This window comes from Malus domestica, chromosome 17 (genome assembly GCF_042453785.1).
Source record: "Malus domestica chromosome 17, GDT2T_hap1".
In the NCBI taxonomy this organism is placed as follows: Eukaryota; Viridiplantae; Streptophyta; class Magnoliopsida; order Rosales; family Rosaceae; genus Malus; species Malus domestica.
Window position 1 is genome coordinate 2,953,859 of NC_091677.1, and position 24,037 is coordinate 2,977,895.

General features: G+C 39.5%; 4 protein-coding genes and 1 long non-coding RNA gene across 7 annotated transcripts; 4 read left to right on the forward strand and 1 right to left on the reverse strand.

The window, feature by feature from the left end:
• Positions 1-2,408: 2,408 nt before the first annotated feature.
• LOC139193833 (uncharacterized) lies at positions 2,409-4,166 on the reverse strand. Of its 2 annotated transcripts, XR_011578335.1 has the most exons (5): positions 3,807-4,166; positions 3,359-3,413; positions 3,086-3,144; positions 2,903-2,981; positions 2,429-2,811 (listed from the first exon to the last, which is right to left on the reverse strand). It is a non-coding gene; the product is annotated as an uncharacterized lncRNA (long non-coding RNA). The 2 variants fall into 2 exon arrangements; XR_011578334.1 differs by lacking the exon at positions 3,807-4,166 and having other exon boundaries at positions 2,409-2,811; positions 3,359-3,725.
• An 891-nt stretch (positions 4,167-5,057) lies between these two features.
• LOC103425825 (uncharacterized) lies at positions 5,058-8,753 on the forward strand. Its single transcript, XM_008363928.4, has 14 exons — positions 5,058-5,288; positions 5,376-5,473; positions 5,600-5,779; positions 5,877-5,937; positions 6,056-6,102; positions 6,225-6,317; positions 6,445-6,535; positions 7,000-7,048; positions 7,356-7,472; positions 7,569-7,716; positions 7,900-7,992; positions 8,093-8,161; positions 8,307-8,349; positions 8,469-8,753. The coding sequence occupies exons 1-14, from the start codon at positions 5,240-5,242 to the stop codon at positions 8,567-8,569; spliced, it is 1,239 nt and encodes a 412-aa protein (XP_008362150.3). The 5' UTR covers positions 5,058-5,239; the 3' UTR covers positions 8,570-8,753.
• Positions 8,754-10,294: 1,541 nt separating this feature from the next.
• Positions 10,295-13,985, forward strand: LOC103404376 (uncharacterized). The gene is made up of 2 exons (XM_008343277.4): positions 10,295-10,523; positions 10,779-13,985. The coding sequence occupies exon 2, from the start codon at positions 10,897-10,899 to the stop codon at positions 13,648-13,650; it is 2,754 nt and encodes a 917-aa protein (XP_008341499.3). The 5' UTR covers positions 10,295-10,523; positions 10,779-10,896; the 3' UTR covers positions 13,651-13,985.
• A 1,572-nt stretch (positions 13,986-15,557) lies between these two features.
• LOC103404378 (alpha-mannosidase 2-like) lies at positions 15,558-20,345 on the forward strand. 2 transcript variants are annotated; one of them, XM_008343279.4, is made up of 5 exons: positions 15,558-16,334; positions 16,605-16,754; positions 17,003-17,035; positions 17,124-19,864; positions 19,968-20,345. In XM_008343279.4, the coding sequence occupies exons 1-4, from the start codon at positions 15,771-15,773 to the stop codon at positions 19,860-19,862; spliced, it is 3,486 nt and encodes a 1,161-aa protein (XP_008341501.3). In that variant the 5' UTR covers positions 15,558-15,770; the 3' UTR covers positions 19,863-19,864; positions 19,968-20,345. The 2 variants fall into 2 exon arrangements, with proteins under 2 accessions (XP_008341501.3, XP_008341500.3); XM_008343278.4 differs by having other exon boundaries at positions 15,568-16,334; positions 17,124-20,345.
• Positions 20,346-22,200: 1,855 nt separating this feature from the next.
• Positions 22,201-24,037, forward strand: LOC103404381 (protein transport protein SEC13 homolog B). Its single transcript, XM_017324273.3, has 2 exons — positions 22,201-22,408; positions 22,792-24,037. The coding sequence occupies exon 2, from the start codon at positions 22,877-22,879 to the stop codon at positions 23,777-23,779; it is 903 nt and encodes a 300-aa protein (XP_017179762.3). The 5' UTR covers positions 22,201-22,408; positions 22,792-22,876; the 3' UTR covers positions 23,780-24,037.

A 24,037-nucleotide genomic window follows, 5' to 3' on the forward strand; every position in this document is an offset into this window, starting at 1 on the left:
CCCACCAGCGCCACATCGAGACAATACCCTCTATACCCCCTTTCATCGTCGTCGATTGAGGAACCTGTTGGTGGTTCCAAATGGACTCTTCGGCGCCTCTTTTGTTTTGCCATCGTTTGGGGACTTCTTCGTGTACATCTTGAAGCTGAGAAAATATTTTGTCCGACATTATAAACGTAATGAAATCAAATCTTTCTCTGCTTGAATATGGGCATGCATCTTCCCCTCCAGTCATGAGAAATGGTTGCTCATGATTGTGTGGCTAATGAATGTAATTGCACATGTAAAGAAACATGCAATGGGCGATAGTTTTGTTGGGTGGATTGGATATGTACACTTCTTTTAGCGGACAACGTAGTTTGTGGTTCATGTTCAAGCAATATTTTAGGGATATAATTTATATTACGAAAGAAATTCGACTGTGAAAGTAGAGTTTTAATTCGGTTACAAACGGTTACTCTATATTAACTTTAGAATGAAAATTATCACCAAACCAAATTATTAGATAGTTGATAATGACTATGTATATTTTTAACTATTTTAATCGAGAGACGAGACCCAAAACAAGTGCAAGAAAAGAGATTATTTTACAAAATGTTCCTTTTATTAACCAATTTAAAAATCCCTCACGTGCACATAAGCGCAGCTTCAGCTGTACGACGTCGTTGAGGGTGTTGAGTCCAAGTAATATTCTCCCTTGGGATCCGATTTTATCGAAATTATGATAAATTCGCAAGTCTCACCGCAGAAGCCAAAAGTCAGCAAAAGTGCTTTTAAACCGTAAAACTTGGACAGTAAGTCAATAACGAACTCTCTCCTCCTCCTCCAAAGCTTCAAACTTTCAGGTCGTCTCCGTGGAGCTGAGATCTCCAGTCCAGCTCAAGGTCTAGGGGTTCCGTTCCAGTCCAGCTCAAGATCTCCAGTCCAGCTTCAAATATATCATTTGCACTTGTTCTTTGACGAAACCGACAATCTCCGTGGAGCTGAGATCTCCAGTCCAGCTCAAGCACTCTATATTAATTCGAGTGTAAAAGTAGAGTTTTAATTTGGTTACACATGGTCTACTCTATATTAATTTTAGAATGAGAATTATTACTAAACTAAATTACTAAATAGTTGATAATGATTATGTATATTTTAAGGAGAAATTAGGTTATCATCATTCATTTTGCTACTCTATTGATTAAAATCTTATTCATTTTCAGTTTTTGATCAGTGTCATTGGGTATTAATAACATTATTAATTATTTCAGTAATAAATATTTTTTTATTTCTAAATATATTCATTTAATGTTAAAAATGTTACAATTAGTATATTTATATTTTTGACTAGATATTTTATCATATATTTTTAGTTTTAGTTTGTACCCATTTTTAATTTGTAATTCTTTTTTAACTTGTACCAATTTTCTTTTCAGTTTTAATTTGTACCCATATATTAATTTCTTTTTGTGCCCATATTTTTTAAAAGTTTATTTGTATTTGTACGCATATATTTTTTTTGTATTTGTACTTTTTATTTTGCTAAATGTACCCATGCTAATTATAAGTACCCATTCATGTAAAACTTTTTAATCTTAAAATGCACTCGTTCTTAAATATACCAATTTGTTATATGTAAAATGTACCCTTTTTTTATATATAAAATCTATTCAATTTTTTTTCTAATCCATTTTTAAACTTATATGGGTACATTCTTTTTTCTTTGATTTTAAAATGTATCCATGTCAAGTTTAATCAAAGAAATTTACTAATGTTATTAAGCCTAATATTTTTTTTTTTTTGTGATTTTGAATAATGTACCCATGTTTTGATACAATAAATTTTTTGGTTAATTTTGATGAATGTACCCATGTTTATATATATATACACACACAATAGTATATTTATATTTTAATATTTTTAATCCCACAAATTATGGTTTTTTTATTTAAAATCTCATTTATATAAACAACTAAAAATTCTAATTTTTAATTTAAAAAATATAGTAACGTACATAGAATAAATTATCACATTAATTTCAAGGATCTCGATAAAAAATTAAAAACCAACAAGTTTTCCATAAAAAAATATTCATAACTAAAAATCGCATCCAAAGTCTCCCATATTTTAAACTATTTTAATCTACAAACGATTACTCAAAACAAGGGCAAAAAAAGAGATTTTTTTACATGTTCCTTGTCTTGGACAAGGATCTAGGGCTGGGTTCGGTTTGAAACGGTTCAGTTTTTGCCAAAACCGAAACCGAACCGAAATTTCGGTTCGGTTCAATTTTTTTCGGTTTTTTTTTTGTTCGGTTTTTTTCTGTTCGGTTTCGGCCCGGTTCGGTTTTTTTTTTTTTTTGGAAAAATGAAAACAAAATTGAAATCTAAAATTTTAACATCTCCAACACAATTATAACATAAGCATTCTAACACAATGAACAAAATTTATAGCCTACTGATGTTTCATTGCCGTAGTTTTCATTGCCGTGCTCTGTATGTTTCATAAGCATTCTAACACAACTGAGCAACTTTAGAGACACAACCAATAATTCGTACAATAAATGACACACTGGCGAGGCATAATCCATGTAAACATGCCAAAGATGAGTTTGAGCATATACAAATTAATCGTAGCGCTTCTTCGGATAAACAACTAACGCTTATTTTGGGGAGTTTTTATCTGACTTACTACTGTTGTTGTGGCTATCATTGTATAGTCGGCCCATCTTAAATACTGCCTAGTTTTCCTCTCGAAGAATGATATGAACTTGAGGCGACCCCAACTCCAATTAATGAATTAGCATATAGCTTGGTACTTAGATTCTTCCTGTTTCCCCAAGGAGGATAAATTCAATTAGACCTGATGTATCAGTAAGAATATGTATGTGTCTATCAATTGACTTACAAAAAAATATTACCTTGGGGAGTGGATTCCAAGAACTATAAAAGGAAGTGAAGTGAGCACATTCACGACAGTTTCTGCAACACTCTGATCACCTAATAAAATGGGAAAATATGTAAGCAGATATGTGTTTGTCGTGCAAGAAATCGGATTGCAAATCAGATGAATATGAAAACAAATGCTTTTATATCTAAAATACCTTGAATGCAGCAACCCTGGATGGGCTTCAAACAAGGCGGGCTTTGCTGCCACACTCGCCTGGAGAACAAGTAGACAAAGTTAATTGTGGTGGAATCTCTCTTCTATGTATAACTGAATGTAGCATGACTTCAAGACTGGAATTCATCACAATTATCTTATACAATTACTACTCATCGCTTAGTCTTGTATCGTTGACGAGAACTATACATAATCCAAAATATTATTAGCATACGTTGATAAACAAATCTCATTGATTAGATTTCTCACTCACTGGATAAAAAGCTGCTGATTTCCTCCAATAGCCGAGCTTCCACATATATTACCAGCTTGACAGATTACCCCAAAAACAAAATGATAAGTCAAACATGATCAAATTGTTTGCAAATTAAGACGAAGAAAGAAACTGCAAAAGTAGCTCAAAAATCCAACTGGGTAACAAGTAAGCAAAGTTCCCAACTCAAATTTAGCATGCAAATTCAACAAATGGACTTAAATATTGAAATTTTCTCTACACCTACCTACTTCAGAACCCCAAAATTAGCTTCAACTAATAGTGTTCAGAAATAGCAAAACCAAGAGGAAGTCGCGAAACCAATGAAATTACAGAACCCAAAACAAATCGCAAAACCAATGAAATTACAGAACCCATGAAATTGAAAATAAAATCTGCAAAACCCATGAAATTAAAAACAAAATCTGTAGAACATGAGAGAAATTACCGTGCAAAGGAAGGAGGTAGTGGGTCGAGACTCGAAAAGGCGAGAGGAAGTCGCGGGTCACGGGGGTGAGAGACTGAGAGTGAGACGGCGAGTCGGTGACACTTGCAAATCGACGAGATGTGAGACGGGTCGCAGGTCGCTGGGAGTGGGAAGGAAGAAGACGAAGAGCGGCGGAGCTGGGTGTGGGAAGGAGAGGATTCAGTCGTCCAGAGTACAGATGAGAGGGATAAGGGAATGAAAATTTGAAAAGGTGCAACTAGTGGCTAAGGTTAAAGGGTTTTGTTGTAGGTTGCTGGGAGTGGGAAGGAAGAAGACGAAGAGCGGCGGAACTGGGAGTGGGAAGGAGAGGGTCCAGTCGTCCAGAGTACAGAGGAGAGGGATAAGGGAATGAAAAATTGAAAAGGTTCAACTAGTGGCTAGGGTTAAAGGGTTGATATCTCATAAAAAATAAAAAGATTCTCCGAAATGGAGGCATAAGGGTTCGAACCCATGGCCCTAGCTTCTAAAGTTTCCTTGAAACCAACTTGGCCACGGGTTCTATTTTGTTAGGATTGTATGACTAAACTATTTATAAATATTGAAAAAATAATTAAATATTTATATCGGTTTGGTTCGGTTTCCGAACCTCAAAAATCGAAACCGAACTGGTCAGATTCGGTTCGGTTCAGTTTGATAGTTTCGGTTCGGTTTTTTTCGGCCTCGGTCCGGTTTGGTTTTCGGTTTTTTTTCGGTTTTCAGTTTTTTGAACCCACCCCTACAAGGATCCTCTCCTGAGCAATTCCTTAGGGATCCTAGGGATCCCGCAATCTTGTCCGTTCATCGTATATCGTGTGGTCAGAAATCATTTAAAATTTAAATTTTAAAATTCAAATATGAATAGTACCTAACGAAAACTGATCGCATGATATAAAATTAACGGACAAGATTGCGGGATCCCTAGGGAATTGCTCAGGAGAGGATCCTGGTCCCCTTTTCTTAACCAATGTAAAAATCTCTCACGGGCACATAACCGCAGCTTCCGCTAAACGACGTCATTGAAGAGAGGTTTTTCAGTATAATCGGTACGGGATGTTACATCATGTGTCATTATACAAATGATGAGATATGTGTGTTAAAAAATTAATAACTTAAAAAATAAAATTTCTCATCACTTCTATTAAAACACGTGATGTACCACTTGTGTCCCTATTACCGTCACAATTAAAAATTTCTCGTGCTTGACGGTGTTGGGTTGGGATCCGATTTTATCGAAATTATGATTAGTTCGCAAGTCTCACCGCAGAAGCCAGAAGTCAGCAAAAGTGCTTTTAAACCGTAAAAACTTGGACAGTGTGTCAAGAACGAACTCTCTCCTCCTCCTCCAAAGCTTCAAACTTTCAGCTTGTCTCCGAGGAGCTGAGATCTCCAGTCCAGCTCAAGATTCCGTTTCAGTCATGGAGGAGAAGGTAGTCGCTGTAATCATGGTGGGTGGGCCCACCAAAGGTACTACTCTGTACAATTCCTAATTTTTTCCTTCAATTTTTGTTCTTGAATTTTTCTGATTTTTGTTGCGTTTGATTTTCTGGGCAGGGACTAGATTCCGGCCTCTTTCATTCAACACTCCGAAACCGCTGTTCCCATTGGCCGGGCAGGCCATGGTGCACCACCCCATTTCAGCTTGCAAAAAGGTTGGCTTTTGGCTTCTGGCTTTTAGCTTTTGGATTTTGGCTTTTCAATCTTTAACCAAAATCCCATCAAAGAATTTGGATTTCCAATTCAATAGCAAGAATTGAATGCTTAATTTTATGTTACAGATACCCAATTTAGCTCAAATCTATTTGGTTGGATTCTATGAAGAGAAAGAATTCGCACTGTATGTGTCTTCCATTTCCAATGAGCTCAAAGTGCCAGTGAGGTACTTGAGAGAGGACAAGCCTCATGGTTCCGCCGGCGGACTTTATTACTACAGAGATGTCATCATGGAAGACAGCCCGGTTCGAACTCTATACTTAATGCTCGTTTGTCTCCATTTTCCACTGTTATGTGTACTAAGATTTGCTTAACAATGTTGTGTTTGTGTCTGTGGAACAGTCTCATATCTTTTTGCTGAATTGTGATGTTTGCTGCAGTTTTCCACTTGTAGACATGCTTGGTGAGTTTTATTTTCCATGTTCGTGTATGTTAACGAAGAGTTTATTGCTGGGATTTATAAATAAGACTTTGAGAAAGTAATTGTTTTTGTTGCTTCTTGTTGTTGTTTGTTGTTGCAGAGGCTCATAAAAGATATAAGGGAATAGGTACAATGTTAGTAATTAAGGTTAGTTTGTTGATGGACGGCTGGAATTGTTGAATAATGTAGCAACTCTGCTCCATATAGCCGATGCTCTTCTTCTTCATTTTTCGTCATGCTATTCTTTGTTTTTTTTGGTTCATATGTAGGTTTCTGCGGAATCTGCAAACCAGTTTGGGGAGTTGGTTGCTGATCATGCCACCAAAGAACTATTGCATTATACTGAGAAGCCAGAGACTTTTGTATGTACACGATGCAGTTAATGTTTGGAAATTGTTTATTTAGTTGGTGCTTGATGATCGCAATTCTTTGTTTTATTTGCTTGTTCCCAGCCACGTTTGGTAAGGGTTATCTATGTTCTAAATTCAGGTGAGCGATTTGATCAACTGTGGTGTATATGTATTTACTCCAGATATTTTTACTGCCATTCAAGAAGTCTCCAGTCACCGAGAAGGCAGAGGTTGGTCTTTTTTTCTACTGGCATTATAGTTATGGATTGTTTTGCACTTGGGTTCAAATTTTGGAGCTACAGTTATTATATTACTTGATTTGTAATTATTGAGAACAAATTTGGCCTCAACACGTACTGCTTTTCCTATTTTCTTTTATCCCTATGAAGTAAATATGCATGAATTTCACAGTGAATGAATCATTTATTTTATTGTTAGGCAAGATACTAACTTGATGCACACGAGACATTTTGATAGATGTTAGTACTTTAGTATATCAACAAACCTTGGATTTATGGGAACTCCATAGAATATTCAGAATCATGTCATGAAGCTTGGATCATGATGCAAATGAATAGCCATGCAGCATTCATCAGCGTTTGTCCATATCTGAAGAATGAACTTATAGCTATTTTTCATTTGAATTCCCTGGTTTCCTCTTCTGGGAGTCTGAATTTGTATTTGACAATTGCAGCTAATTTGCGTCGTGTTTCCAGCTTTGAAGCCCTCCAGTCCGCAACAAGGTTGGCCTCTTTCTCCTGGTTGCATGCTTTTACTTTGAATAATGAATTTATAGCTATTTTCATTTAAATTCCCTCGTTTCACTCTGAGAAATGCTTACCACTTGACCGGATTATATCCATTGTGAATACCCATTTATAAGTTAAGGTCTTTCTTTGTTAGTACTAGAAGAAGGAACATATGTTTGAAATCCCCTGGAATGTCATCTCTTGTGTCATGAAGGCGATATAATGTGTGTTTACAAAGAGTGTTATTGGTTTAAATTCAGAGTGTGTCACTTTTAATATCGATATACACTCCTTTCAACAGGACTCTTCCCACAGATTTTGTTAGATTGGATCAAGATATTTTGTCACCTCTTGCTGGAAAGAATAAACTGTATACATATGAGACCATGGATTTTTGGGAACAGATCAAGACTCCAGGGTAGCGTAAATTTTCCTAATAGCTTCATTTATTTTTTCTTTTTCCTTAAACTTTTATTATCATTTGCCTTATACTAATCTTTGTTTGCTGTTACAGAATGTCTTTGAAATGTTCGGGTTTATATCTTTCTCAATTCCGAATTAACTCCAAACATCATTTAGCTAGTGGAGATGGTACCAAGAATGCTAGAATTGTTGGTGATGTTTATGTTCATCCATCGGCAAAAGTACATCCAACTTCTAAGGTAGTTCCAGTTCCATATCATCATCTACTATTTTGTTCTATCCTTATTTGCAGTTGCATGTTATTGTACATAAATATTGGATGAAGTAGGGTAGTGAATATAGTGGAGGCAGCAGCACAATCATTACTTAGAGCTTCCTTCTTCCACATTTCCTTCTAACTCGTGATTTACTTTTGCGCACAGATTGGTCCCGATGTGTCTCTTTCAGCAAATGTTCGTGTAGGTGCAGGAGTAAGGCTTATAAATTGCATTGTCTTGGACGACGTGGAAATCAAGGTATTGAAGTTGGTATATTGATGGATAAACAAGAACTTTTGTGTATTTGGGATGCTTTTGTGAATTTATCCGAACTTTTCAATGTTCTGTGTCATGACAGGAAAATGCAGTTGTTATAAATGCTATTGTTGGATGGAAGTCGTGTATTGGAAAATGGTCGCGTGTCCAGGTAAATGCTATTGTTGGATGTAGTTGCATGATTAGTGAATGAAACTAGTAAACATACCGTTTCTGTTAAGTTATAGATTTCTCTGAACTTGTGCGGATTGCTCCTCATTCTTGTTACTAACTAAAAACTTAACTGACTGGTTTAGGCTGACGGAGACTACAACGCAAAGCTTGGAATTACCATCCTTGGTATGCATGCCTGGTTTCTCCTTTCTTTCTTCTATGAATTTATTGCTGTTGATGTGCAAGGAAAATTTTCAAGTCAGTTGACCAATTTGAAGAGCCCTCATTTTTTCCTCTTTCGGCAGGAGAAGAGGTGACAGTTGAAGACGAAGTTGTGGTGATCAACAGCATCGTTCTCCCAAATAAGACTCTTAACGTTAGCGTACAGGAGGAAATCATTTTATAATCTTCAAGAGAGAGCTTGCTTCCTGGTTTTTGCTTGTTGCTCGCGTTCATGCCGGTATGTTTTGTTTAATTATTTTGGTTAACCAGCGTATTGTACAGTTGAGCTACAAGAACAGATAGGCAACATTTTTGTATTGCATTTGTATCAGATATAAGTTAATTTTTATGAAGGAATTGTTTCCGAATATGTTCGTGCCAATTGGATTCGAGTTCAATTCTGTGTTTAGGGTTTCTAAATCTTTTGATGCACAAAATCGGAGGTCTTGGAACAACGTAAATCCGACCGTGAATCTGCAAGAAATATAAATAACACAAGATGTATCGTGGTTCATCCCAAAGTTTGGGCTACGTTCACACTGATTATGTATTTATTTAGGGAGAGAGCTCTGAGAGTGAGAGCTTTGAGAGGGGGTGAGAGGGTCCTTTTATAGAATAAGGATTCCTCATTTATTACATATTTATCCATTTTTTTTATCACATAATTACATTTAAGTCCATCAAATATTTGTAAGAGATCTAAATACGAAGCCCTAAATATGGTATAAACAAAATCAAAATTTCTATTCAAATTCTGTCTAATTTTACCCATGTGTAAAGGTTAAAATTTCCGAGGCTTGTTTGGTTCTTAAATCAGGCTTGATACCAGCATGTTACCCGTACAAGTAATGTGCATGTTGGTTCGAATCAAAGGAAATTTGGATTGCCAAGAAACCCCCAAGATCTTTCGCCCCCTTACAAGTTCAAGTTAGGACCACACGGACGAAGGTACTAGTATATCAGAAATATCGGTAGTCTAAAAATACGGAAATTTCGATAGAAATATCAGGATATTATCGATATCAATAAAAATTGAATAAAAGCCACATATTGTAAGAAAAACTTGTAAATTTTTATTGAAACTTTGTAGGATGTTTATTTAGTCAATTATCTATTAGTTTATCACAAAAATTGAAAGAAAATGTATTGCATGATGAATTTAAATGATTTAAGTTAATTATATAGCGAGCTGACAAATATTGTAAGTGTAGAAAATATATAGTAATTAATTAAAGAAATTTAAACACACCATAATCATTTATATATAATGAATTAGTACAATATATTTTACACTTTATACATTGCATGGTAAGATACATGAGTGACTTAGTACCACATAGAGTTCCTATCAAGGTCTAAAATATCGATGATATCGGAAATATCGATAATCCAAAAATACAAAAATTTCGATGAAAATATCAAGATAATATTGATATTTTAGACCGACTGATTCCATTACTGCATTCTCATGGAAGTTTCTTCAATGGGGTCGGTGGCATTTATATGTTGCCTAGTCAGGGCAAAGACGATTCGTACGAGCAGTGAGACAGTCAAAGCAACCATCCCTGGTTTCACTTTGTTGTAAAACTGGCTGCTAACAATTATGCGGCAATTAAAAAAAAATCTCTTCCATGGTATACTACCTCGTGAACCGTCATACTAAAAAAATCTCTCTATTGTCTTGAGCCTCTTGTAATCAAAAGAAAATCATGCCGCAAACATCCATACACCACTTACATATGGTGTAAGTGTTACTATACAAATGATGTGATATGTGTGATCAGCACACAATATAATACATCATGTATCATTATACAAATGATATAATATATGTTTTAAAAAGTTAATAACTTAAAAAATAAAATATCCTACCATTTACATAAAAACATAAGATGGACTCGTGTTCCCTAATTAAAAATTTCTAGTATAAGACCAACTGGGCTAACCGTCAAAGCCCACGCGCCCAACCATTCCCTAAAAACACACACGCGCACGCGCTCTGAGCTGCTGCTGAAGCCTGAAATTTAGCAGCTCTCTCTCTCGGTCTCTCACAAACGACCGGCGCTTTCTCCAAGCGGAGAAATTTTGGTTCTCCGATCAGAGACCTCCACCGCGTCGTCTCTCTCTTCCTCTCAGAGGTCAGCCGCTCCTCCGCCGTTATCCTTATTTATATTCCAATGAGAAATCAATTCAATTTTCGGACACGATGTTTTCAGATCTATCACACTTCATTTCTAGATCCTCCCTCACGGAGCTTCCGAAATCACTATTTCTGGAATTTATTTATTTATTTTTTCCTGCAATTAACTGCCATTGATTTTGGATATTTAATTATATTGAATAATTTTTTATTTTATTAATTTGAATTTATCTATTTCAATATCTTGTTGCAGTGATTTGGGAATTTAGGTGTAGAACAAGACTTGAATTTTGATAAGCAAAACATTGTAATCCAGAGGAAGCAATAAAGGAGATAAATTCAGGAAATTGAAGGAAAGGTGATTTGGGAACATGGCCGATCACCACCACCACCACCACCACCAGCACAGGCCTCACCGTCTCTCACTCCCCCAGCGTCCCACCACCCCCACCACCTTCTCCACCACTACACCCACCGCCTTCTCCGCCACACCCACCACCGCCACATCTAGACAGTACCCTGTTTACCCTTTCTCATCGACCCCGATTGCAACTCCGTCCAAATACCGCCTCTCATCCCTCAACCCCAAACCGTTCAACCCCAACAGCAGCAAGTCCTCCCTCTCCTTCCTCTTCCTCCTCCTCCTCTCCCTCCGCTCCCTCTATTCCCTCCTCCCTTTCCTCCGCTCCTCCCCTTCTTTCTCTCTCTTCCCCTTCTCTTTCCTCGTCTCTCTCCTCTCCTTCCTCCTCACCCTCTCCTCTTCCCTCCTCACCTCCTCCTCCTCTTCCAAAGACCCTTTTCACCAAAAGCAAAACCAACCCATCTTCTCTCTCACCTTGATCACACAGTCCCAGCACAGAATCTTGGTTGCCAAATCGATTCTTCTTGCCGTGGTCTTCCTCCTCCGGTTTCAGGCGCTTCGTTATTGCGGCACCGCCGCCATGATCCTGGCAGAATTGTCCGGCAACGTGGCGGCCCGGTTCTTGGCGGATGGCCATGATTCGAGTGTCGGCGGCGATAGGAATCGGTCCTCCAAGGTCCGTGGGTTTCTTGCTCTGTTTTCTGGGTTATTTTTGTTATCTATGAGTTGGGATCGGATTGACTGCTTCCCATTTTCTGCTAAATTGGTTGAAAGTTTGGGACTTTCACTGTTTCCAAGAGTCAATTGTGTGAGAATTTGGCCAATGATGCTTCCATTTCTCGCTGGATTTTTGGGTTGCTACGAACGGGTATCGATGAATTGGGGAACAATTAGGCAATTGGGTCGAAAACGGGTTCGTGTAATTTCGCTGTTTTTTACAACTGTTGTGCTGTTCATTCCTGCTGTTGTGAGTTTTTTCATGTTTGAAGCTATGGGAGATGGAGTTTCAGTGGGAACTTTAGTTTGGCCTCTGGCAAACACCGTTGTTTTTGGGGTGCTTCTGAGTGAAAGTTTTAGTGATGACAAGTCATTGAGTTCAAACGATTTCCGAAGAGAGTATATGGTAACATTTCTGTGTACTCTTGTGTTGGAGTTGTTCTATTTTCCTGAATTATCACTTTGGGGACTGTTGCTATGTGGGTTGTTACTGTATGTTGCTGTTAGGGAATTGGATCCTTACTATTTGAAATATCTTGAACTGGGGATGGAGTCTTCAGAATCGTTTACTACCGCCATTATGAAGCCAATTAAGCACATTTTGAGTGAGAGGAAGTCACGCAAGATTGCACTTTTCCTTATGATCAATACTGGATACATGTTTGTGGAATTTGCTGCTGGGTTCATGAGCAATAGTCTGGGGCTGATATCTGATGCCTGTCACATGTTGTTTGATTGTGCTGCTCTTGCAATTGGGCTATATGCTTCGTATATTTCTCGCTTGCCTGCAAACAATCAGTATAATTATGGGCGTGGGAGATTTGAGGTTCTTTCGGGATATACTAATGCTGTTTTCCTGGTGTTGGTTGGATTGTTGATAGTTTTGGAGTCGTTTGAGAGGATTTTGGACCCTCAGGAGATATCGACTAGCAGTTTATTAGTTGTTTCAATCGGGGGGCTTCTTGTTAATGTGGTTGGTTTAATCTTCTTTCACGAGGAGCATCATCATGCTCATGGTGGATCAGGATCATGCTCCCACTCCCACCATCACCCGCATCCGCATGACTCTGTTGGGCATAATCATGAAGGTCATGGAAAGCATGAGGAATGCATACCTGTTTTCAGTGAAGACCATGAAAAATCATGTTCTGGCCATCATGACCATCATCATGAACAACAACATGGCAGTTCTGTCAGTTCTAAAGATCACAATTGCGGAAGCAAAGAGTGCCATGATCACCAACATGATCAGCATGACCACCATGGCCATAGTAAGCATGACAGCCACGTTCATAGCCACCACCATGACCAACATGATCATGCCCACCAACATCATCACCATGACCATGCCCACCAGCATGAACATCATGACCATGCCCACCAGCACGAACACCATGACCATGCCCACCTGCACGAACACCATGACCATGCCCACCAGCACGAACACCATGACCATGCCCACCAGCACGAACACCATGACCACGCCCACACTCATGGAAGCTTACCCCATCAAGTGGCGGAATCTCACATTCAAGAAGCAGGTTTCCATAGCCATAAACAGCCAATTGATGGAGAAAAATCAGCTAAGCATCAACATCGCCACATTGACCACAACATGGAAGGAATATTTTTGCACGTTTTGGCTGACACCTTGGGAAGTGTCGGAGTTGTGATATCAACCCTCTTGATTAAGTACAAGGGATGGCTGGTTGCTGATCCTGCCTGCTCGATATTCATTTCCGTCTTGATTATATCTTCGGTTATCCCATTACTTAGAAACTCGGCAGAAATCTTGCTCCAAAGAATTCCCAGAGCACACGAGCAGGATTTGAGAAAAGCTCTTATCGAGGTTAGGAAGATAAGGGGGGTTTCTGGCATTCGGAACTGGCACATATGGAGTTTCACAAACAGCGACGTAGTGGGGACTCTCCATCTCCATGTCTCAACAGAAATCGACAAGGCTGCTGCAAAGGCAAAGGTCTCACACTTACTACACGAAGCTGGAGTCAAGGACTTAACATTGCAGTTGGAATGCGTTGGATCATAGCATTGTAACTTTCGACAACTTTCATCCCTCGACAGAATTGACATTGACATTGTAGCCCATTTGTTGTGGACGCGATGCGATTGAGGAGCCTGTTGGTAGTTCCAGATGGATTCTCCGGCGCCTCTCTTGCCATCGTTCGGGGACTTATTCGTGTGCATCTTGAAGCTGAGAAAAGATTTTGTCCGACATTATAAAGTTTATGATGCCAATATGGGCATGCATGTAATTGTGTTTGAACACGTAAAGAAACATGCGAAGGGCGATAGTTTTTTGTTGGGTAGATTGGATATGTACACTTCTTTTTGCAGGCAATATAATTTATATTACGAGGGAAATTGGAGTGTGAGACTAGAGTCGCACGATGTTCTCGCCAATTTGGCTACGCAGTACCCTAAATTAACTTTGGAACGAAATTATCACTATATTCAGTTGACCAATTCGCAGAACCCTCTTGTTTTCTTTTGGCAGGAGAAGAGGTGACGCTGACAGTTGAAGACGAAGTTGTGGTGATCAACAACATCCTTCTCCCAAATAAGACGCTTACGTTTTTTTTTTCCTTAACGAAGACAATTGACGGCAGGTCACGGTTATCTATTCTTTTCGGAGGTCGGGAAGACTCTTAACATTAAGGAAATCATATTTATGAAGGAATTGTTTCCAAAATATGTTCGTGCCAATTGCATTCGAGTTCAATTATTTCATTAGGGTTTCTAAATCAGGCTTTATATGATCATGTTACCCTTACAAGTAATGTGCATGTTGGTTCGAATCCGAGGAAATTTGGACAAAAAAAATTGGAATTTTTTTTTTTAAATTTAATTATTTGTGAGCGAGCACATGTGCTTTCTCTGTTTTTTTGGTCTATCCATGTGCTTTCTAACAAGTGCTTCTATCTTATACGATCCAAGAGTCTAAAATTTGTATCTAAAATTGTGTAGAAAATGCAAGGTTCTAAAAGGTACTAAAATTGTGTAGAAAATGTAAGGTTCTAAAAGGCACTAATTGGGCAACAAAGAGGTACCTAGACAGGTTTTTTTTTTTTTTTTTTTTTTTTGGTATTGGAATAGAATGACATAAATTATAAAGTATTGAAAACATAGGAACAAGATTATAATAAGTGTTTATCCAAGTATTCAACAAGTCTCCTACAATTTATTGAAGAAATAAAATGAAAAATGAAAAGTTATTTATTTTCTGTTTAAAGAAGAGTTGCGACTTAAGCAAGCACTTAGACGAGCTCCACAAGTTTAAACATTATTTTTTAATTTCAAACGCTTAAAAATTAATTGAGATGGTACCTAACTGTCTAACGTCTAGATAAAGGCCTAGACATTGCAAAATGGAGATTTTAGAACGAGAAAATGTAGTGCCATGACTTTGTCTCCTTTATACTTTTCAAGTACCCAATTTTCTCCGATTATGATATGGGCATGAAAAACTAAAAAGTCAATAGCGTGGAAAAGAAAGATTGAAGATTATTTTCGGATTATCTTTGTGATAATTTTAGGATTCTTTAATTATATTTGTTTATTGTATGTCGTGAGATCATAAATTATTATAAATATTTTTATTTAAAATTAAATATAAATAATACTTGACGAAAACTGACTCATGATGTATGATAAACATATGTAATTAGAAGATTTCCAGAATCCTCACAAAAATAATCCGAATAGAATCCTCATTCCAAAAGGAAAGTCCCATAATCCAACGAATCCAATCGGTAATTTGGTATGGAGGTGGATTGTGTATCCTCTCATTTCTATACTTTTTTCATCAGCTTCTGTTTATGTGGTCACGATTAAACCACTTCAACATTTTATATTGATTTTTTTATAAAAATAATAAAACAAAAAGTGATAAGAATATAAAATGTTGACGTAGTTTAAACGTGACTATACAGTACACAGTACAAGTGGATGGGAAGAGTATGAAAATGGAAGGGTATTCATTACTCGACTAAACCAAGACTGCAAGTACAACAACTGCCACACTGAAAGGTCTCCGCCGCGGGTCCCACCCATCATCAGCAAGCAAACGACTGACTGCAAGGTCCGTCTCCTCCTCCTCCCCCTCCCCTTCCGTTCGATCTCATTTCCCCCAAAACAAAACAAACGGGAATGGCTTTCTCGTCGTACATTGGCAGCACCCGCCGCGGCGGCTGGGCCAACTCCCTCCTCCCTTCCTCCTCCGCTTCCAACCCCAAATCCAAGCTCACCAGAAAGCCCCGCAGGCGATTACCCCTCCGCGACTTCATCTTCGCAAACTTCTTCGTTATCGGCCTCTCGATCTCCCTCTTCTTCTTCCTCATCGTCTTCCTCCGCTACGGCGTCCCCACACCCCTCTCCTCCCACTTCAAATCCAAATCCCCCGCCCGCTTCTCCAAACCCCGGAAGCCCGTTTCCCGCAAGAACGTCTCGGCCGCCGACGCCGATGCGGGGGCCACCGTCGACATCACCACCAAGGACCTGTACGACAAGATTGACTTCTCGGATGTGGACGGCGGGCCGTGGAAGCAGGGGTGGCGGGTGAGCTACAAAGGGGACGAGTGGGACTCTGAGAAATTGAAGGTGATCGTGGTGCCCCATTCGCATAACGATCCCGGCTGGAAGCTCACGGTGGAAGAGTACTACGATATGCAATCCAGACATATTCTCGACACCATCGTCGATGCGCTTTCGAAGGTGAGCAAAACATTCAACCCTTCAATTGGGTTTTGCTTTGAGCTTAAATTTTGCTCATTTGGTGTTGAATTTTCTTGTTTTATATGATTAGTGCATTGAGTTCGTATGATCCAGTTAATATATCTGCTAAATGCTAATGCTTTTTCTTGGATTGATTGTTTTAATATATCTGCGAAATGCTACGTATAATCTTTGGTTTTGCTTTTCTGCTTTCGAGACTTTCCAAGTTTGTGTGAGATTCAGTTGGGTGGATTTTTCTTGGATGTGTAGGATTCTCGGCGCAAGTTTATATGGGAAGAGATGTCTTATCTGGAAAGATGGTGGAGAGATGCCTCTGATCACAAAAGGGAGTCATTCACCAATTTGGTGAAAAATGGTCAGCTCGAAATTGTTGGAGGTGGCTGGGTAATGAACGATGAGGTAATATTCATATTCATAGGCTTTTTGTTTAACCGCATGTTTGTTTTTACTTGATCATCGACAAGTATTTTATGATATTTCGTTCTCGTCACCACCCCATTGCATCTAGGTACAATTCTCTTTTCTTTTTTTTTCCAGTGGTCAGAGTTTACCATATGCTTAGATTACTCCTAGTACATGACGTGATTTTGTAATTAATGCGTTTGTGTTGTTGAAGCTTAATACATTGGTTCCTCTTCTTGATGCAGGCTAATTCACATTATTATGCCATAATTGAGCAGGTACATTTATCTTCATTTTTAATATTGTTCTATGCTTCTCTTTTGCTGCTGAGTTGCTGATTTTATCTTTGTGCAATGGATGTGTCAGATGACAGAAGGAAATAGGTGGTTGAACGAAACTGTTGGGGTTATTCCTAAAAATGCTTGGGCAATAGATCCATTTGGATACTCACCTACCATGGCATATCTTCTCCGTCGCATGGGTTTTGAAAATATGCTTATTCAGAGGACCCATTATGAGCTGAAGAAGGAACTTGCACTGCATAAAAATTTGGAGTATGTATGGCGTCAGAGCTGGGATGTGGATGAAACAACCGATATTTTTGTCCACATGATGCCCTTTTATTCTTATGATATTCCACATACTTGTGGTCCAGAGCCTGCTATTTGTTGTCAGTTTGACTTTGCTCGAATGCATGGCTTTGATTATGAACTCTGTCCGTGGAGAGACGATCCAGTAGAGACCAACCAGGGAAATGTTCAGGAGCGGGCACTTATTCTACTAGATCAATATAAGAAGAAATCAACACTGTACAGGACAAATACACTTCTTATTCCTCTTGGAGATGATTTCCGCTACAAAAGCATCGATGAAGCTGAAGCTCAGTTTAGGAACTACCAAATGCTGTTTGATTATATCAATTCTAATCCCAGTTTGAACACAGAGGCCAAGTTTGGAACTCTGGAAGATTACTTTTGGACCCTTCGTGAGGAGGCTGAAAGAATAAATCATTCACTTCCTGGTGAGATTGGTTCCTTTCAGGTTGGGGGTTTTCCTTCTTTGTCAGGTGACTTCTTCACTTATGCTGATAGGCAACAGGACTATTGGAGTGGCTATTATGTTTCCAGGCCTTTCTTCAAGGCTGTTGATCGAGTTCTCGAGCAGACAATTCGTACCACAGATATGATGATTGCTTTCCTGCTTGGGTACTGCCAGAAACCACAATGTGAAAAGTTGCCCATGGGGTTCTCCTACAAGTTGGCTGCAGCTAGGAGGAACTTAGCTCTTTTCCAGCATCACGATGGAGTGACTGGTACTGCTAAAGATCATGTGGTCCTGGACTATGGGACTCGGATGCACACATCTTTGCAGGACTTGCAGATTTTCATGTCTAAAGCTATTGAAGTACTGCTCGGAATGCGCCATGAGAAAAATGACAATAACCCGTCTCAGTTTGAGCCAGAACAGGTGAGATCTAAATATGATGTTCAGCCTGTTCATAGAGCAATCATGGCCCGTGAAGGAACTAGACAGTCGGTGGTGTTTTTTAATCCTTTGGAGCAGACAAGAGAAGAGGTTGTGATGGTTATTGTTAACCGTCCAGATGTTACTGTTCTAGACTCAAACTGGACATGTGTTCAAAGCCAAATATCCCCTGAGCTTCAGCATGATAAAAGCAAAACTTTTACTGGAAGGCACCGTGTCTACTGGCAGGCTTCTGTTCCTGCATTGGGGTTGCAAACATATTACATTGCTAATGGGCTTGTTGGATGTGAAAAGGCCAAACCAGCAAAACTAAAATTTTTCTCAAAGTCTGGTTCTTTATCCTGTCCCACTCCATATGCTTGCTCAAAACCAAAAGCTGATGTGGCTGAAATCCAGAACAGGAACCAAATACTCACCTTTGATGTGAAGCATGGCTTGCTGCAGAAAATAAGCTATAAGAATGGTTCGCAAAATGTTGCGGGTGAGGAAATAGCTATGTACTCTAGCTCGGGAAGTGGAGCCTACCTATTTAAACCGAAAGGTGATGCCCAGCCTATCATTGAAGAAGGTGGGCAGTTGGTGATCTCTGAGGGCCCTTTGGTGCAGGAAGTTTACTCTTATCCAAGGACTGCATGGGAGAAGAGCCCCATTTCTCATAGCACCCGTATCTACAATGGAGAGAATACTGTACAGGAATTTCTCATTGAGAAGGAGTATCATGTTGAGCTTCTCGGCCAGGAGTTTGATGACAAGGAGTTGATAGTTAGGTATAAAACAGATGTTGATAACAAAAGAATATTCTTTTCTGATTTAAATGGCTTTCAGATGAGCCGGAGAGAAACCTATGATAAAATCCCAGTTCAGGGCAATTATTACCCTATGCCCTCTCTTGCATTCATGCAGGGCTCCAATGGTCAGCGGTTTTCAGTCCATTCCCGGCAGTCGTTGGGTGTCGCAAGTCTTAAAAATGGATGGTTGGAGATTATGCTTGACCGTCGTTTGGTAAGAGATGATGGACGAGGTCTTGGACAAGGAGTGATGGACAACCGTGCTATGAATGTAATCTTCCACATCGTTGTGGAGTCTAACATTTCAGCCACATCAAACCCAGTTTCCAACCCATTGCCCTTGAACCCCTCTCTTCTTTCTCACCGTGTCAGTACTCACCTGAACTATCCGTTGCATGCATTCATTAACAAGAAGCCAGAGGAGTTAACAGTGCAGCCACCCCCAAGATCTTTCTCCCCCTTAGCCGCTTCCTTACCATGTGATCTGCATATTGTAAGTTTTAAGGTTCCCCAACCTCTAAAATACACTCAGCAACCTCTCGGAGATTCTAGGTTTGCGCTAATTTTACAGAGACAGAACTGGGACTCTTCATATTGTCGGAAGGGCAGATCAGGGTGCACTAGATTTGCTGATGAGACTGTGAATCTCTTTTACATGTTCAAAGACCTTGCGGTATTTAATGCAAGAGCTACTTCCTTAAATCTTTTGCATGAGGACATGGATATGCTTGGGTATACTGATCAATTTGGAGATGTTGCTCAAGACGGACACGTTCTTATGTCTCCAATGGAAATACAGGCTTACAAGTTGGAATTGCGGCCGCACAAATGAATGTACTAGCAGCAGATTTTCTTACTATATTCTCATGGTTGCTTTTTCAGCAGGGTTCATGGCTAAACGCTATAATGCGTCCTTATCTCTCCTGTGGAAATGCAGGCTTACAAGTTCAAGTTACGACCACACGGATGAAGGTACTGGTGACTTGATTTCATTTCTCCATTCTCATGGATGCTTCTTCAATGGGGTTAGTAGCATATGACAATGGTTTCTCATATCCCACTATCAACATGATCAAAGTGGGAACCATATATACGCTGCTACTTCAATACATGTTACCAAGTAAGTGCAAAGACAATTCGTACGAGTAGCGATACAGTCAAAGCAACCATCCATGGTTGCCCTTGCGAGCAAGTCGATTGATGGACTTGCCCTTGGGATTCTTTTTGTTGTGAAACTGCTGCTAACAATTATGTATGCGATTAGTATTTGTGTTCAAAATGATAGTGAGGTTAATGGTGATGTTTGGATTTTGTATTTTGCTTGTAATGGTTCACATGGTAGAGGGCTATTTTTGAAGTGTCCAAGTACTTCCATCCAAGAGATTCTTGGGTTTGATCACTCGTGCCATGTCAGTTGTCCGTCCAAAGAGAACTTCTTTGGTTCAAGCGCCATGTAGAGCTAGGGATGGGCAAAATACATATGGGTATGGGTAACCGCGGTTACCCGTCCATTTAAAGTTGACGGTTATGGTTATGGGTAATCGTTTGGACAAATAAACGGTTATGGGTATAACCGTTTATCCATGAAATTTAAATGGGCGGTTATAGGTATTATTCGCGGTTATAACGGGTATCCATCGGTTATGGGTAATATTCGCGGTTATAACCGTTTATCCATGAAATTTAAATGGGCGGTTATAGGTATTATTCGCGGTTATAACGGGTATCCATCGGTTATGGGTAATATTCGCGGTTATAATGGGTATCCATTTACCCATTTAATTTAATATATGTAAAATTAAAAACCTTCAGAGAACTCACAACTCCGTCACTCACTCTCTCCGCCTCTCGACTTCGACTCAACCTCACCTCGGCGACCTCACTCAGACAACCTCACCACCCTCCTTGGCCTCACCTCAGACAACCTCCTCACCTCAGAATTCGGCCACACCCACATCACATAGACCATCTGATCTCTCTCTCTACTTCTCATCCATCAGACCTTGACTGTGTCGAAGAGCCTTCCTTCACGGCACAAAGGCAGAGCTATGGGCACCGGTGCCACTCACCTCTCTGATTTCTCTCCCTTGACTTCTTCATCCAGATTTCAGGGCACTGTACACCGATTATCCTCCAAATCAGGTAAATTTTGGAATTAATTTAGGGTTTGTGAAATTTAAATTAGGGTTTGTGAAATCTAGTCTTGATTAGGCATTGTTCTTGATTTTATTAAAAATTTGCATTGTTCTTGATTTTATTAAAAATGTTGGTTGATTTTTAGAGCAATTATCCTTAATCAACCAACATTTTTAATAAAATCAAGAACAATGCCTAATCAAGACTAGATTTCACAAACCCTAATTTAAATTTCACAAACCCTAAATCTCAAACCCTAAATTAATTCCAAAATTTACCTGATTTGGGGGATAATCGGTGTACAGTGCCTTGAAATCTGGATGAAGCAATCAAGGGAGAGAAATCAGAGAGGTGAGCGGCGTTGGTGGCCATAGCTATGCCTATGTGCCGTTAAGGAAGGCTCTTCGACACAGTCAAGGTTTGAGGGATGAGAAGTCGAGAAATAGATCAGAGGGTCTGTGTGATGTGGGTGTGGCCAGATTCTGAGGTGAGGAGGTTGTCTAAGGTGAGGTCGAGGAGGGTGGTGAGGTTGTCTGAGCGAGGTCGCCGAGGTGAGGTCGAGTCAAAGTCGAGAGGCGGAGAGAGAGAGTGACGGAGTTGTAAGTTATCTGAGGGTTTTTAATTTTACATATATTAAATTAAATGGATACCCATTATAACCACGAATATTATCCATAACCGATAGATACCCGTTATAACCGCGGATAATACTCATAACCGTCCATTTAAATTTCATGAATAAACGGTTATACACATAACCATTTATTTGTCTAAACGGTTACCCATAACCATAACCGTTAACTTTAAATGGACAGGTAACCGTAGTTACCCATACCCATAGATATTTAGGAAAACTAATTAAAAGGGCTTGAAAACTTTGAGTTTTAATGATAAGGACAAAATAAAGGATAAAGTGAATAGTATCAGGATTGACTTTTTAGTGTTAAAATGTGGTTTTTCGTTAAAATGAACAGTACAGATGTTTTTCGTTAAAGTTCCTAGATATTTTCCCCATCCCCAATCCCGAATCAGTTATCCTACGCCCGGATTATATATCAAAGCCGACGCGCCCAAACATCGCTAAAAACACGCACGCACGCGCTCTGAGCTGCTGAAGCCTGAAATTTAGCGACTCTCTCTCCTCTCTCTTAAAACGATAAGCTCTTTCTCAGCTGAAGAAATTTTGGTTCTCCGATCAGAGACCTCCGCCGCGTCCTCTCTCTCACTCTCTTCCTCCCAGAGGTCAGTCGCTCCTCCGCCGTGGTCCTTTATTTATATTCCGATGTTAAATCAGTTCAATTTTCTGGCTCGATATTTTTCAGATCTATCGCACTTTATTTCTAGATCTTCCCTTACGGAGCTTCTGAAATCATAATTTCTGGAATTAATTTATTTTTTGCTGCTATTAATCTTAAATAGCGATTGATTTTGGATTATAAGATATGAAAATTTAATTATATGGGTTTTTATAGTGAATTTTTTTTTTTAATGTGACTGTATTTATTTCAATATCTTGTTGTTTGTGAGATAAATTGCCTATAGAAATTATCTGAATTGCAATGATTTGGGAATTTAGTTACAGAATTTTAGACTTGAATTTTGATATGCAAAACATTGTAATCCAGAGGAAGCATAAAGGGGACAAGTTCAGGAAATTGAAGGGAAGGTGATTTGGGGACATTTTTGGCACGAGAATATAAATCGGTAACGATGCCTGCCCAGAAGATCGAAACGGGTCACCAGGACACTGTCCACGATGTAGCCATGGATTACTATGGAAAGCGTCTAGCAACAGCTTCGTCTGATGCCACCATTAAGATAATTGGTGTCGGAAACGCTTCACAGCACCTTGCTACATTGTCAGCTCATAGAGGCCCTGTCTGGGAGGTAGCTTGGGCGCATCCCAAGTTTGGGTCGATTCTTGCTTCTTGTTCATATGATGGGCAGGTGATCATTTGGAAGGAGGGAAATCCCAATGAGTGGCAACAGGCTCATGTTTTTAACGACCACAAGTCATCGGTAAATTCCATTGCTTGGGCACCTCATGAACTTGGTCTAAGCTTAGCTTGCGGTTCTTCTGATGGGAATATTTCGGTTTTCACTGCCAGGGCCGATGGTGGTTGGGACACCACTAAGATAGATCAAGCCCACCCTGTTGGAGTAACCTCAGTTTCATGGGCTCCATCGATGGCTCCTGGTGCTCTAGTTGGATCTGGTCTGCTTGATCCAGTTCATAAGCTGGCATCCGGTGGGTGTGATAATACTGTGAAGGTGTGGAAGCTGTACAATGGGATCTGGAAGATGGACTGCTTCCCTGCCCTTCAAATGCACAGCGATTGGGTGAGAGATGTAGCATGGGCACCCAACTTGGGACTTCCAAAGTCCACAATCGCAAGTGCTTCACAGGACGGAACAGTGGTGATTTGGACTGTGGCCAAGGAAGGTGAGCAATGGGAGGGGAAGGTTTTGAAGGATTTTAAGACCCCGGTCTGGAGGGTGTCGTGGTCTCTAACCGGAAACTTGCTGGCTGTGGCTGATGGAAATAACAATGTAACATTGTGGAAAGAATCTGTCGACGGTGAGTGGCAACAAGTAAGCACAGTTGAGCCATAGGTTTTGTATTTCCTACTTCCAATTACTGTCTTTTAATATGATCATGAACTAGATTGCTAGCGTCTTAGAAAAGGTTTATCTTGGTTTTCCATTACTTTCCCTGTTAGGGGTTTATTGAATTGTTTTCGCTTATTGTGGGATGAAGATTCAGATTTTATATTGTAATCAGTTGGAGTTAGATCGTATGTGTTTTCCATCCTTGTGTATCTGTTTCTGATTTATTTTTTGCTGGTGAAATGGTAATAGTCATAAGTTGCA

Coding starts and splice junctions, on each gene's coding strand:
- LOC103404376 (XM_008343277.4), top strand. CDS start 10,897: ATGGCCGATCACCACCACCACCACCACCACCAGCACAGGCCTCACCGT.
- LOC103404381 (XM_017324273.3), top strand. CDS start 22,877: ATGCCTGCCCAGAAGATCGAAACGGGTCACCAGGACACTGTCCACGAT.
- LOC103404378 (XM_008343279.4), top strand. CDS start 15,771: ATGGCTTTCTCGTCGTACATTGGCAGCACCCGCCGCGGCGGCTGGGCC. Junction 16,755..17,002: donor GCTGGGTAATGAACGATGAG/GTAATATTCATA, acceptor TTCTTGATGCAG/GCTAATTCACATTATTATGC. Junction 17,036..17,123: donor ATTATGCCATAATTGAGCAG/GTACATTTATCT, acceptor TGGATGTGTCAG/ATGACAGAAGGAAATAGGTG.
- LOC103425825 (XM_008363928.4), top strand. CDS start 5,240: ATGGAGGAGAAGGTAGTCGCTGTAATCATGGTGGGTGGGCCCACCAAA. Junction 6,318..6,444: donor CTGAGAAGCCAGAGACTTTT/GTATGTACACGA, acceptor TTCTAAATTCAG/GTGAGCGATTTGATCAACTG. Junction 7,049..7,355: donor GCCCTCCAGTCCGCAACAAG/GTTGGCCTCTTT, acceptor TCCTTTCAACAG/GACTCTTCCCACAGATTTTG.